Genomic DNA, 15,095 nt, shown 5'->3' with positions numbered 1-15,095 from the left:
GCAAATAATAAATATAGTAGGTATAAATCAATTCTTCTCCAGAGTTCTATAATAATAAGTAATTATTTTGCACATTCTTTTTATTGAAAACGAACAGATTTGTTGTCACAGTAAAATTATAAATTTGTTATTATTCGAACACATACATATTTTCAAATGATATCTTAATCACAGAATATACATTTTTGAATAGAAAACTAATGTTTCTTAATATTAGGTTGTTTATCTAAAATAAGATATCAATTCTTTTAAGTACTCATCGCGAATGAGTTTTGTTTGATTCACATGTATATTATTACAAACAATATATTTTATATTGAACAGAGAATGGTACCAAGACTCAATAAAAGTATCTATAAATATATTAAAAGATTTTAATAATACTCATCAAAATATTATATGAATTTAAGAATAGATAGATACAATATGTATATTCATTATTATAATCGGCTTGAAGACAACAGTCGTATTCATAAATGATATGTTTTACAAATTGAAAGTTTACAATAATTTATGATACTAAATGCATTTAAATTGCATATAAATAACATATAAAACATTTTTGGAATGTATATTGCATTATTGCATATGAAATATTAATTCTGCGTCACATATAAAAATATTAATTACACTTTTTAAAACATATCTATCCTCTTTGTTGTGTAATAAAATTCATTTCAACTTTGAAATACATACATATTTAAACTATATTTATATATATATTCTCCTTGACTTTCATAACACTTTTAAGTACATTTTCTGTAAATAAAAAGAACATTTTCTTTGTTATTTGCCTTTCATTTTATATCTCGATATAAGTCTAAAATTTTTACGAATAATTTCCCTTTGAAAGCCTGCTTGGTGAAATAAATCGAAGATCTTTGCTTCGATCTTTTTTTTAAAAAAAAAGCTCCACTATAATTTGCGTCACTATAGTATTATCACTTCAACTTGATATTATTGACATTTTGTCACATACATGTATCTCAAATAAGTCGGCGCAACTAGTAAATATGATAACGGAAGGCAATCGATTTCTTGTAAATGCTAAAATTATTTAAAATTTAAAATCTTTTTATTTGCAGAGAATACTATCTATTTTCTGTTGGCGTTTTGTCTTCCCATTGAACTTGACCCGGCGCAATAAATTCTAAATCACTGGCATCATCAGAACTAGACATATTGTCATCATCAAAATATGGTTTTGTTACTTCACTCGGTTGCATATGCCCTACAAAAATAGAATACAGATAATGGATAAATGCACTCAACGACAGATACAAGTTTTCGGAAGCAGCGGTACTTACCATTTGCTGGCCTTCTAAATATTTCAATTTCTTTCTCATCGTCATCGAAAAAGCTTGTTCCGTCTTTAAGTAAACTGAATGCGTATCCGCCTCGATTATTTTTCTGTGACTGTTCAGAAGACGTACAGTTTGCATACATGAACACAGCACAGGCAATAATTCCAAAGCATATAGTACCTAAGGAGAAGCAATTTTAAATAATTATTCCTCAGAAAAATGAATACTTAATCTACTTTATGCATATTTGTATTTAATATCTTACTTATAATTATAATGAAAACAATTCTGGGCATTCCTAGGAACTTGTCGTTATATCTTAATTTAAACATTAAATTTGAGATACTATGTATATCTGTTGTAACGAAAACTTTAGTCTGTGGAATGTATCCATTTGCTTTGGCACTGATAGCATGAGTGCCAGGTTGAAGTAGAAGCCAGTAGACTCCATTTATTCCACTTTCAACATGGTGTACAGAATTATTGCATGATAAAATAGCATTTTCCAGCGGTTCGTTTTTCCTCGTGAGAACAAATCCTTTCACTCCGTTGTTCAGCTTATCTACCATAGCTAAGAAACTATCTTTATTATCTTCAAACACGTTTCTCGAATCGTCCGTAGCACAACACGTAATGTATGCATCCATCATCAAAGTACTGGTATTTAAATAAATATAATCCACCAAGGAATGCTCTCTCTTTCCACCAATACCATTTCCAGCATAAACAACGCCGTTAATATTTGTATGTAACTCATGATCACAGACTGAATTTTTTGAATTCATATGAACATTGTGTTTTAAGTAGGTAGTTGCTAAATCTTGTAGTACAGTATCATCATCGGTTTCATACACGTGTTCTGGAACCCTACCATAACTTTTCGCAAAGGGAATTTCAATATGTTGGGCACCAATATTTAAATTGATCGCTAACATTGGTTTCATTTTTCTGAACCACTTAATTATTACGCTCGCTTCGCTAGAAAGCATTGTTTTAATAGGAAATTGTAGGTCATCAACAACTTGGGAAGAACACGATAGATTTCTATTAGGGCTTTGAGTGAAATCTGGAACGATATATATCGTATACTTATCTAAGTAATTTGTAACAGTAGTATTCTTTCTATAATGGTCCAAGAGATATGTAGCGAAATGTAGCAAGACTTTGGACGTAACTTGTATGCCATTAGTAACACCGGCTACAAATGCAATTGACGGACGGCCTACACGTTTATAATTATTTTCAGCTCCAATTTCTAAATACATTATGCGAACACCCTTCTTCGATCTTCCCATAGTCCGCAGAACAGACAATTGTGAGTACTTATCATTTAGATCAGTTAACATTCTGTTCAAAGCATTTGGCTCCGAATCTTCGTTACCTTCTTCATATTTCTCCACGCCTGTATTACTTTTTACCAGCTTAACGGTAAGATCAGTTATATGCTCATTCTCCACGTGAATGTTCACAGACTGATCCACGTATCCTTCGCAGGTGAATACGAACGTATAATCACCAGGAAGCAGAATAGTCTTAAAGTAAGCCATATTCTTCGAAACTTCATATTGCATCGTTCCGTGTTTAACTACAGCCTCTCTCAAAGGAACATTATTAACATCCGTTACAATCGCGCGAACACCAGTTGTTAAGCTATGAACAAGTTGTATCAGAGGCAGTAAATTTTCGCGCCAAATGATTGGAATGGATGCGGCGGGCGGATACTTGCAACAATCCACGTTGACGCTCATCTGAAAATATTTAAAGATTACAGTAGAATTATACAATAGGCAAATTAGAATTAAAAAGTAACGACGATCATTCACATCTCTATTACTTACTACAGGAACATTATATTCGTTCCGAATATAATCTTGCACTTCTTTAACTTCGCTATTAAGAATATTACACGTCCCTTTGTGCGTTGAATGTTCATAATTTTCGGCGAGCGTTTTATACACATGCAAATTATTGTCTGTATAACTACAATAATGATATGAAATGTGTAAGCTGTTCTGTTAATTCATCTAAAGAACTGGAGGTTTAAGCGTTTTCTTACCTAACTTTACGTGCTCCGCTTCCTAATATAATGATCACATCGTATTTTTCATTGGTTATCATTTTCTTAAATGCGCTGCTAACCGAATTAATCTGATCAGAAGTCGTAGTGCTTTTGTGCAAGATTTCCTCGCCAACTTCGCCTTTCACTATAGGATTGCATTCTTGATTATCATATATATTATCGAAACCTGGATCGACACCGGGAATGATATGTAGAACGGAATTATTTAATATGCGCTGTGTAGGAGGATCTCCAATTTGATTTCCCATAAGAATATGAGTAGCTAAACGCAGTAGAATTTCTCTGCCCACTGGTTGGGAGGCGAACAGTCCTCCGATTAAACCAATGTGAAATTTGTTTTCTTCTGGTGCTCCCATCTACAAACATATTGAACATGAAATATTTTATGCAGTCATAATATATCTTATTTTCATTAAGAGATACCTACATCGTGTGTAATTTTTAACGAATGAATAGCCATGTTAACCAGCGAGCTTCCAGCTTCGAATTCGGCAGTGTTTGGTTGATGACTTTCTAATTCGCTAAACCGGGCGTTTAATTCTGCATTTGTTAAATATACATTCTGTAAATTTGCTATTAGTCGGAAATCATATGCAGATGACCTGAAACAGGAGTTTGTATTGTTACTTAAACTTATTATAATTTACGAGTGCATGTGAAATCTCATGTTTAACGTTAAAACGTGAATGTCCAATAAACAACATGATATCGTTCTCAATACTTGAAAATAGACCATAAAATCCAACCAACAGAAAACAGTATACACGAAAATGTTTAGAAGTATTTACTTAATGTTACTTGAGGCTTAAATTTCTTCGTAAAACGAAATTCTTATTATTCCTTATTAAATAAGATCCTTTATAATATTTAACGACATATAAATGATATTATTCTGTAAAGTTCAACGTTCATGAATGTTAAGATATTCCCTCATCTCATGATTAAGATAAAAGGCTGCGTATAATTATACCAATGCTGAGGATCATCGCGCATTAGCGTAAAGTCCAATGTTACTTCTCCTTCGCCCATATTGTCCCCCTCGGGTACAATTACGTTCTGCGTTTGGGGTTCATATCCTACTGCGCTAGCTGTAATATTGTATTTTCCTGGAACCAAAAGTCGCCAATAGTCACCACCTTCGGCTGCGTGGACATCGTGTTTAATTCCATCCACAGATATTTTGGCATGAGGTATGGCGGTACCGATGGATGAACGGACTATACCGTGTACACCTTTTCGAGACTGTAAACCGTAATAATTATAATTATCCTAATATAATGTAGACACGGATAATTTAAATAGTATTGGTCTGTACTATTGTGAATCGTGTACCATTTCAATAAGACGTAATAACGGTTCCCTATTTTGCAACCAAAATGTTGGCAGTTCAGTACTATTTGGGAACTTTGTACACCCAACTTCTAACGTAATCTCAAAATCATTGCTGTGAAGGTAATTGTAGTCCTGCATTCCACCACTGACGGAGTACCAGGCGGCTCCATTGGTTATCCCATCTGGGAATCGTTCCTCGAGTAAACTTGGCATATTAAGTCGTTCGTTTGGAAGCGGTGGGCAAGGTTCACCAAGATGCATACGGGGATGAGCGTTTGAGTAAGCTAGTGATAATGCTTTGAAGACGGCATCGTCTGGACTAACGTTTGGGGCATTAGGTGCATACTGTGGCGTATTATCGTATGGGTAATTTGCTACCAATGTCCCCCCATGAAAATTAGCAGATAGAACGAATGGAATTTCGGCAATCCACTTCATTACCGCTTTTGTTTCAGGTTCTTGTTCGCTATTGTACTGTAACATAAATTGTGCAAAAATAAAGACTCTGACAAATAACTATGATAGTAAATATTTTACTAAAGATTAATTATTCGTACTTTATTTACGCCATACTGATCGGGAAAGTTTCTATTCAGATCAACACCCCTGGCATTTGATCTGCCATGTCCCCCAGACACATCTCCTTCTTGAGAAATTTCGTATCCATCCGGATTCATACTTGGCATTACATGTAATCTAACGTTTTTAAGTATTTTCGTAACTCTATCATTAGTTTCATAATTTTCGCATAGGTATCTTAATAACAACAATAAAATTTCTCTGCCAACAACTTCGTTTCCGTGCATATTTCCTATATATTTCACTTCCGGTTTATTTGGATTGTGTTTCCCAGGATTTTCCGTTATTTCCATCACATATAATTGACGTCCTTTGACAGATTTTCCTATGCTATAGAGACTTGTAATATTTGGGTAATTTCCGTTCAAGTCCATCAAATATTTTTCCATTTCTACATAATTATGATGCTTAAATGTAGTATTGTGAAAGAATCCATATTTGTCTATAGATTTCATTATTTTCTCGACTTTAGATGAACTTAATTTGCCTAATTGGAAAGAAACACATTATTATAAATGAAAAGATTTTGTGAATATCAGTAATAAAGCTAAATTAAAATAGTATTTAATGTTCTTTTCATGTAAGATACGAAAAAAGTCAAATAGAGTAGATAAATGAACAGATTGATTAAAAATGCATTTTAACACAAGGTATAGAGAAAATAAAAGCTTAATAAAGGTGAAAGCAATAAAATGTACATCAATGAATTGTGTTAAGCCACTGATAAAAAATTATAGGAGAAGGTTGGAAAATATTTGAAAGAATCTAACTCATTTTCTGAGGCAAATATAATATTTTATTTTTAATTTCAGATATACATTTAGTTCAAACATGGTGTACTATACATCTAATTACAAATACAATCTTAAACATCGCTCACTGTTTTACATTCTTCTAACATAATTATTAAACTTTCATAATAAACGTCCATATAATGTATCGTGCACTAAAAACGTTTAGAAAATGTTTATATGTCACCATTGCATTGAGATTATTTTGTTCGATATAAGAAATTCTCGTTTTAATTAAAAAAAAAAATAAAAAATAAAAAAAAGAATATATAAAAAAATAACATATGTCTTTTTATTAACATTGTGGAGTATGTGAATATGTTAAAAATCTTACTGATATATAGATTCAGTTAATTAATTGTGTAAAAACATATTTATAAAAAAATATATATACATTAGTATTTTTAAGTGTTTGTCAATGTAAAAATGACGTAAGAGAGCATTCAAATAAAAAATAGATCACAGTTCAGAATGTGTTCGATAGTAAGTAATCTATGGCTTAAAAAATTGGTAGTGATTCAGCATTGAAAATGACCGTGTTAAATTCTCTAGCAATGTGCAAATTCGGTACATAAGAATCTTTCTGAAATTTATGCTCCCACATCTTGTTTCAAATAAAAATTGTAACAAATCTGAACGCTAAGGAAAGAGACTCTTTTCAATTATTTGTACTCCCAATAGTTTGCGATCAATTATTATTTTTGTACGCATTATTTCTCCATACCTTGTGTGTATATTTTGTATGCTTGTAAAATATAGACTATAATAAAATGCATGGATATTTCGGAAGATATCAAATGATGTCGAGTGGCTATTTTATCGTATCGGTGCTGTAAAATAAAGAAATAAAAACACATAATAGAACAAAAATAATGAAACGAGAAAAATAATCGATAAAAAGAAATGAATAACAAGAAAATAATATACAGTAAGAAATGGCTAAGAAAATCAAGTTACATGAAAAAGTAATTGAAAGAAACGGATGTAACACAGAGGAGTTATATTGTAAGCTGCACAAAAATTAAGCTAGTAGTCGATGTCTTCGTAAGAGCGTATTAATTTGTACAATGGGGAATACTGATTTAGAAGTGGTAACATACGAGGATAATCTATATCTTGATTACCTTGGTCATCAAAGGTGTCCGGTTTCAAAGTGAAATTGACAATAGTTGGTTCACCCGAGTTTACCGTAACTGTTACTACTTTACTCGGTTGATATCTACAATAGAGAAAAAGAGAAATATACCATCGTGAAATATCATGTTCTATTAAACAGCGTTACGACGATATATTATTTTTACGTTTGTTATACGAAGATACTAACCCCCACGATTCCGCATGAACCATATAAGTACCAGGCAGTAATAAACGCCAGTATTCTCCACGATTTGTTGTTGAAACATTATGGTCAATTCCGTCTACAATAATATTAGCTGCTTCTATCACTTGACCATCGGAATCTCGTACAAGCCCTAAAATGAGTAGCTAAGGTATATTTTATAACTGGCGATTAATGGCATTTCATTAATATTTTAGAACCTTTTATTCCCATATGCGCTTGTTCAAAATACTTTATAAGAGACTCCTTATTTAAGTTCCAATGTTCTGGCATTAATGAAGCTTCTGGATATTTACAGCAACTAAGTTCAAATGTTATCTCGAATGCATTGGACACAGCATAATTGAAATCTTGCATACCACCAATCACTTCGTACCTAAAGCATATCAAATTTAGTCAATTTCTCAAACAGTACTCTCATAAGTAGTAGTAAATAATATTTACCAAAAAGCTCCATTAGTAACACCACCTGCAAAATTGTCTGGAAGACAAGCATTGCCTGCACGCATTGTTGGATGATTATCTGCATATACGTGGGCTAAATATTTGAACAGTTCATCGTCTGGACTTTTACTTTCAATACAGCAGGTTCTTGAAATTCTGAGAATAAATATTTTGATTAAATAAATGCTCTAATACAGTACTAAAATCAACCCAGAATGGCATTTGATATGAAGCTAAATTATGATTTGATTATTTGTTACCCAGAATCGTATGGATAACTGGCTACAACAGCCCCTCCGTGAAGATTGCCAGACAATACAAAAGGTTCCTTAGCGATCCATGTCATCACAGCTATCGTCTCATTTTGACGTCCGTCCAATATGTTGCCACCTTTTTGTAGTTGACTGGTTCTACTATCAAACTGGTCTGGAAAGTCTCGATTCAGATCAACATGATTCGCATTCTCACGTCCCGAGAAATCTTTCTTAGAGTCACATTTCCCCTCCTAATGTGATAAAAATTCGATCAATGCTTGTTACCAAATACAAACTACAAAGACAAACCATACACAGTAAGATTTAAACGTTACCTCTGATTTCTCAAAGCCATCAGGGTTCATAGACGGCATAAGGAAGATATCTGTATTGTTCACCAGCTTCGTGATACGCTCGTCTTTGCCATAATTGTGCAGAAGATATTGAGCGAGATAAACCAACAGCTCTCTGCCGACGGCTTCGTCGCCGTGCATATTGGCGACATATTTGACCATTGGCTCACCCAACTTTCGTTGGTTGACATTTTCGGAGATTTCGAGAACCAACAGATCTCTGCCCTCTACGGACTTCCCTACGGAGAATACTCTGGCCAAATTAGGATACTTTTCGGACAAGGAGGTGAACAACTTTTTAAGCTCCTCGTAATGTGTGTAGCGAGGAGCAATGAAGTCTTCGTCCAGCTTCTCTTCGGAATGAATCGCGTAACCATTTATAACCCCAATCAACGAGCAAACAAATAGCACAACACAATAGATAGCACCTGTCCGTAACATATTGGAATGAATATTGGCAGAACAATGGAATAAAACTGTTCAAATCTCAGCAAGACATCCTACACAGCCAATTATATACATACATACAACGTCGATATACATAGCACACTGATATACTGATGACGTCCACAGGTCCACCAGCACATTTAAGCGTGGGTAGAGTAGGGTAGGTAGAGTGGGGTTAGTAGAGCAGGGTAGGAGATGCACGCTAAACGATATCTACATTCGTGTTATCTTTTATACTATGAACCGAAGAATTATTTAATGCTTGCAAGTGAATCATACTGCAGCGTTTATATTTCTATCTATAATACACGTATGTAATTTTATCATTATGTGCACGAACACGTAGATATACTTTATACGTGCTATGATAATTTTCTCTACTTTTTCTATCGCCCCGATAGATAAGTTCTATTTCTAGCTAATAATGTTCCACATTCCCGACGCAGTTGAATAGAATTTTATGTAGAAACAAAATAGTATTATAAATAGTATATGGGAATATGCTGCGCAGCCGAGATCCCGCATTTCCCGGAATTTACATTTTCCAGGGAATCCCGAACATCTTGGAATTTTTAAAAAGTCCGGGATTCCCGGACGTCCGGCGCCCCTTGCGGGGAAAATCGAGACTAAATTCGGAGTTCGTACAGCGCTAATTAGTATCGCGGCAGAACGCTGAAACTGCTAGCCAAATTAGTTATATACATGTATATACTTGATTTGGCTAGAAGTTTCAGCGTTTTGCCGCGATACTGATTGGCGCTGTACGGAGCTTCGAGATTTCGCCGCAAGGAGCGCTGTCTGTCAGGAACGGCGCTTGGTTTCAATGAATCGGTATCGACGATTAATAAATCCATTATTTCAATAAGAATTACCAACAAAAGTGCCGGTACAAAATACTTTTAAATAATTAAATTATCGAAGTTTTATACTGTTTAATATTCATAACGATTCCTCTTCCAAATAGCTTTATATATTATATAGCTTGATATAGTCTTCTATTTTCACGGACAAGGGGAGGGGTGAATCAGAATATGTACCTACAACGCGAATTTTTATATCATTCGTTCGCTTTCATTCATTTGTTTTTCTCGATAAATTTCAGGTCGCTGGAAGGCACATGAACTGGAACAATTTCTTCACCGGTGCGAGACACCACGGGGACGGCAAAAGCGAGGACGAACCGGAAACGGAAGACGACGATGTCACCGATAGCAATGCCACCGCCTCCACCGAGAAAGTGCCGCGATTCCTTGGAATGCGGTTCAACCGTTTCCCTCGCGACCATTTCTTCCACGTCTGCGTTAGGAACGTTTTCTTGTCGATCAACGCGACGACATTCGTGAGCAATAAATAACTTAATTAAATAAATAACTTACAAGACCCTTAAGGAATAGTACCATCAACGATATATGTAGAAAATAAAAACTTTTCAGCTTTTTGAAAAGAGACATCTTCCATCTAATGGAAGAAACGTTTCTACCTGGAACGTTCGTTTAACTTTTCTTACAATAAATGAAGCTTGCAGGCATAGTTGGCGTGGTAATGTCGGTGTGGACTCTCGCTGACGAAAGAATAATGTCCCGATTGATCGGACATCGGATATTCCTGATCACTTTGCTACTCGTCGGTCTCGTTGGCGCCCTCACGTCGTTACTCGGGATAATCAGTCTCGTTCGAAAACGAAGGCTATACTTGAAGATCGTTAGTTCAACTCTATCATTAGACAAAAATATTTTAACACGTTACCTACGTTAATTACTATTTTTTAAAGACGTTTCTTTTATAGAGCGTTATATTGCTTCAGAAGCGGCGGGTAACGTGTTAATTAACCTGTAGTAATTAATATAGAACGTTGTTTTGATTTTAGTACGCGTCTCTATGCTTACTGTTCCTTTCCATTATCTTCGTAACCGCCGTGTCGAGCTTTTGGATCGTCGAAGAAATTCTGAAGAACATTCAGGCGGACATGGTCGCCGCCATGAAAAATTACGATTCCTCGCCATCGTACAGAAGGTCTTGGGATAGCACCCATAGATACGTAAGAGACCGTGCTAAAAAGTCTCTTCTATTTTACGTTCTTCCTGTCGCTTTGTACGATTTATATATTAACAGAAATCTTTATTTTAGTTAAAGTGCTGCGGGATTAAGTCACCGAAAGACTGGGCCAATTATCACATCAGTATCCCCAAGAGTTGTTGCGCCAAAGCCATCGATCAAGTAATTAATTTTGTCCAAAATCGTTTGCTCCTGGACTCGATTAATTTACGAAAATTTAGCGAAGGAGAGTAGACGTCTGTAGGTCAATTAAACCACGATTTCTTATTAACGTTTTTAGTGTATAATTATGACGGAAGCCGTAGCGTTCAAAGTCGGCTGTCTTCGAAACGCCGCGCTTTTGCTGAAGTCGCACGTGCATGCCATAAGCATAACAGCTCTGCTGATTTTCATAATTCTAGTAAGTTAACGAAGATCATATAACGCCGCGTGCGCGAAATTTTTAAATGAAATGATATAGAAGAAAAAGTTAAAAGCCCGCTATGAGAGGATGAAGGATATTCATGGTTTCACAATTTTACTATCTTTCTTTATAATAATACAATATAAGTAACGTTCAATCATTGACTTTTAGGTAATGAACTTTTCTTTCGCCCTCTGCATCCTGTGTAGATTAAAGGAGCGCCGATCCAACAGATGAAAATCATCTCGCTTCTTTAGCAAATAATATAGTAAAACAATTCTACGATTGTACCGTCGTAATTGTAGAGGCTGAGGGCGAAGGATCGATACACGAGGATCGAGAAGAGAGAATAAGAAACTGGCCGATGAAACGTTTTCCCGTTTTTATTATCATATATAGATCATATATTTTCTGAAAACACTTAATATATTGTACTTAATGATAGTAATATTGTAAGTTTATTGGACATGCTTGGTTTTTGGGTGGCGACACGGTGTGCGCCTGTCATGGCGGCGATCAGAGTTCCACGTTTCTTTCTTTCTTTTTTTTTTTGTTCTCTCTCCGGATTGTTTTCCCATTTTCGTTTCCATCGTATCATTTTGTTCACAACTCTTTCGAGAGCATCCGCGACGATCGCCGATCCACGGATCGTCGCGAACGCCGCAAGGAAAAAAATACATTTATAAAAAATTATCTCTGGCCGTCGTGTGCTCTGTCGTTCTCGAAAGTGTTCCCGAAACGAGATTCTCTCTAGCTTTTGCATTTTTTTTCTTTTTCTCGTGAAATCGATGAATAGAGGGGGTGTGGGGAGGTGGTGAGAGGGCATAGTCCCGACAACATGACGTGCACCGGAATTTCGTTCGTTGCGGGACGACAAAAATGTATTGACATCGTTAATAATAGCTCGTTGAACGCGATACAGATCTGTCTTTATCTCTCCTAGTCGCCCAGATACCCTAAGTAACTGTGCTTGCACCTGTTCGTCCACGAATTCCCCCGCCAACTTTGATCGTTCCCTTGTATACATATACATACATATATAGATCCGCCTGTCCACTCGCGCGCGCATTCGCGTGTACGTGTGTAACTGAATCGGTCGATCGTCCTAATCTCTGATGCCCCTGTCGCTTTTGATCGTTGATAATAATGTCTGTCGACTATAGTAATTCCTTTCCTCATCGAACATGAACTACGATTTAATTATAATAACAATTATAATATTAATTTGCTTGCATGAATATTTCTGTTCGTACAATTAGCGAATGAGAATTAATTCCTCTTCTTTGCAGCGACAATAATTAGAAAGTGGTATGAAATTTAATGTGAAATATAATGAAAAGTATTGTAAGTAATTTGTATACTTCAAGATTTGTGCAACATAATAGTTTAGCAAGCTCTGCGATAAAGGAAGGGTTAGTTCTCGTCGCGATAATTTTGTATCCCATCGAAAGCGACGTGGACATAGCCGAATGAATGAGACCATAGTTTTCCAACTATGTTTTAGGCTGCAACCCCATTAAAAATGTATCATGGTAAACCATCTCTGTTATCCGAATTTCTATGAGACTGGCACGCGATTTTCGAGTTTTAGAAAATTAGATCGAAAGAAGAACGCGAAGTAATTAGAAACTGAAATCGAATAGGCTCGGTTGGAAAACTATGAATTAGACATTGGACGATCCGATTTGCGCAGCACGCGTGGCAGTGTGCGTGTGTGTCCGTGCGTGTGAGCACAGGGAGACATAGATAATAGAGGACAGGGCTGGGCGCAGTCTCAGGCAGGTTTCCATCCAATTACAGATATATTATATCATAGCAAACATCGTGACTATTTACAATAAATACAGTCGATTAGATTATATAAATAAAATATATCGTATCGTTAGTTTAGGTTTACAGCAACACGTGACAGTAAACAATTAGATCAGCGGCAAAGTAGCGTTTAATCTACTTAGGGGTAGTGGTCATAGTAGCTGCAGCAGGACTTGACTCTTCTGCCATTCACACACTCTTCTCTCTCTCTCTCTCTCTCTCTCTCTCCCTCTCATTCTCTCTCTCTCGCACTCTTAATTTTTGTTATTTTTCTCTTTAGTATATCACTCTCTCTCTCTCCTCGCTCTCTCTCACTCTCTTTCTCTCCAACCGAAACTTCAGTTCCTGATCTGAATGTCGACAACGAGATTCGCTTCGCGAGAATTACGTGCCTCACAATATCATTCTCATCATCATCATCATCATCATCATCATCACCATAGTCATCACCATCATCATCATTAGCATCATCATTAACATTTTCATTATCATCATCACGTGGTCCGACGGATTCAGCTAGCTTCCGGCCATACATAATTTCTCTCTTTTTCCATTAATAATACGATCCGCGTCAGTAGTCGCGGCAATAATTAATCAATAATCGTAATAATAATAATAATAATAAAAATAATAGTAGTGACAATTATAATAAAAATAATAATAAGAGTAGTAGTACTAAAAATAGTAATAAAAATAATGGTAATAATAATCATCGTAATAATAGCAATAATAGTAATAATAATAATAATAATAATAATAATAATCGATTTACTCCTTCGATTTCTACCCCGTTAATTCCAGAAGTATTTATATTCATATATATATATTTATATGTATATATATATATATATTTGTATTTATATTCATATTTATATTTAATCGCGACCCCCAACCCCCCCTTCCCCTCCCCTCCCCCTCCCTGCCCCGCGCGATCGAGGAGAACATTTTGTCGGGGACACGTGTAAAAAGTTTTCTTCGGTCGATAGAATTCTGCGAAACGAGAAGACGAGAAACTTCACGGAAGTCAGAGAAGCGAATCGTCGATCAAACTCCCAATCGTTCCATATCCTCTCTCTCTCTCTCCCTCCCCCCTCCCCCACCCAATCGTATGTCCCCCGGAATATTTTCTCCGTTTGTTTCCGCGTTTTCTTTCTCTCTAGATCACGCGCGCACGTAGAACTCGAAGTACAAGCTTCTCGCGACACCCTGCACACCATATTTGTTTCCCCGAGTACACAATTATCCACCGTGAAACCGTATAGGCTCTCTCCGTATCTCGTTCGCGCTGACATATACACAGACACACACACGCACATACACACGATCCCTCATTCTCTCCGTCTCGCTCTCCCACATTTAATAATTTGACACTCGATGCTTACTATCCGCGTTTTAAAAAATAGTCGATTCTTTGAACGCCGTGTACCGCGATCCGCGTTTGGTAAATTACATAGATATACTGGTTACAGATACGAAGTAAACAGGGTTGGGGGGGGGGGGGGGGGGGTGGGAAAGTTTTTAGGGGGGGGTGGGGGGGGGGCACAGGGGGGATGGAGAAGGGGGGGCGTGAGAGGTCTTCGAAGGGAGCTTGGGCAGTGTGAGTGTTTTTAGACGACCACATGTCGAAGCTGTTGCTCTGATGGCGTCATCCGTTCTCGTTTTGGCAGTCGCGATGGCAGCGTTTGGTTTTCCGTAAGGGGGGGGGGGGAGAACGAGAACGTTGCGCGATCCCCGCCCGCGTATATGGAGGTGCTCGACGATAAACGACGATCCCGACGCGGTTGCATGCGTAACGAACATCGCGACGCGTACTCCCGGCGATTCTTTTCGGTGTATCGTCCGCGCGGTGTGTTCATTCGCGAGAGGAGAAACGCGCGCGAAACGAACTCGAGCGCGACCGTC

General features: G+C 36.5%; 2 protein-coding genes across 2 annotated transcripts; one reads left to right on the top strand and one right to left on the bottom strand.

The window, feature by feature from the left end:
• Positions 1 to 68: 68 nt before the first annotated feature.
• Svr (Carboxypeptidase D svr) lies at positions 69 to 9,050 on the bottom strand. Its single transcript, XM_078191045.1, has 15 exons — positions 8,459 to 9,050; positions 8,130 to 8,374; positions 7,870 to 8,025; positions 7,626 to 7,801; positions 7,411 to 7,558; positions 7,211 to 7,305; positions 5,274 to 5,782; positions 4,717 to 5,190; positions 4,355 to 4,626; positions 3,812 to 3,986; positions 3,361 to 3,740; positions 3,143 to 3,284; positions 1,570 to 3,052; positions 1,308 to 1,484; positions 69 to 1,231 (listed from the first exon to the last, which is right to left on the bottom strand). Exons 1-15 carry the CDS (start codon positions 8,915 to 8,917, stop codon positions 1,092 to 1,094), a joined length of 5,031 nt encoding a protein of 1,676 aa, XP_078047171.1. The 5' UTR covers positions 8,918 to 9,050; the 3' UTR covers positions 69 to 1,091.
• A 1,385-nt stretch (positions 9,051 to 10,435) lies between these two features.
• On the top strand, positions 10,436 to 11,618 carry LOC144478407 (CD151 antigen). The gene is made up of 5 exons (XM_078196257.1): positions 10,436 to 10,624; positions 10,791 to 10,961; positions 11,051 to 11,140; positions 11,259 to 11,378; positions 11,553 to 11,618. Exons 1-5 carry the CDS (start codon positions 10,436 to 10,438, stop codon positions 11,616 to 11,618), a joined length of 636 nt encoding a protein of 211 aa, XP_078052383.1.
• The last annotated feature ends 3,477 nt before the right edge of the window (positions 11,619 to 15,095 follow it).

Source organism: Augochlora pura, chromosome 2 (assembly GCF_028453695.1).
Source record: "Augochlora pura isolate Apur16 chromosome 2, APUR_v2.2.1, whole genome shotgun sequence".
In the NCBI taxonomy this organism is placed as follows: domain Eukaryota; kingdom Metazoa; phylum Arthropoda; class Insecta; order Hymenoptera; family Halictidae; genus Augochlora; species Augochlora pura.
The sequence above is the reverse complement of the archived record's forward strand: the minus strand, read 5'-3'. Positions and strand labels throughout refer to the sequence as shown.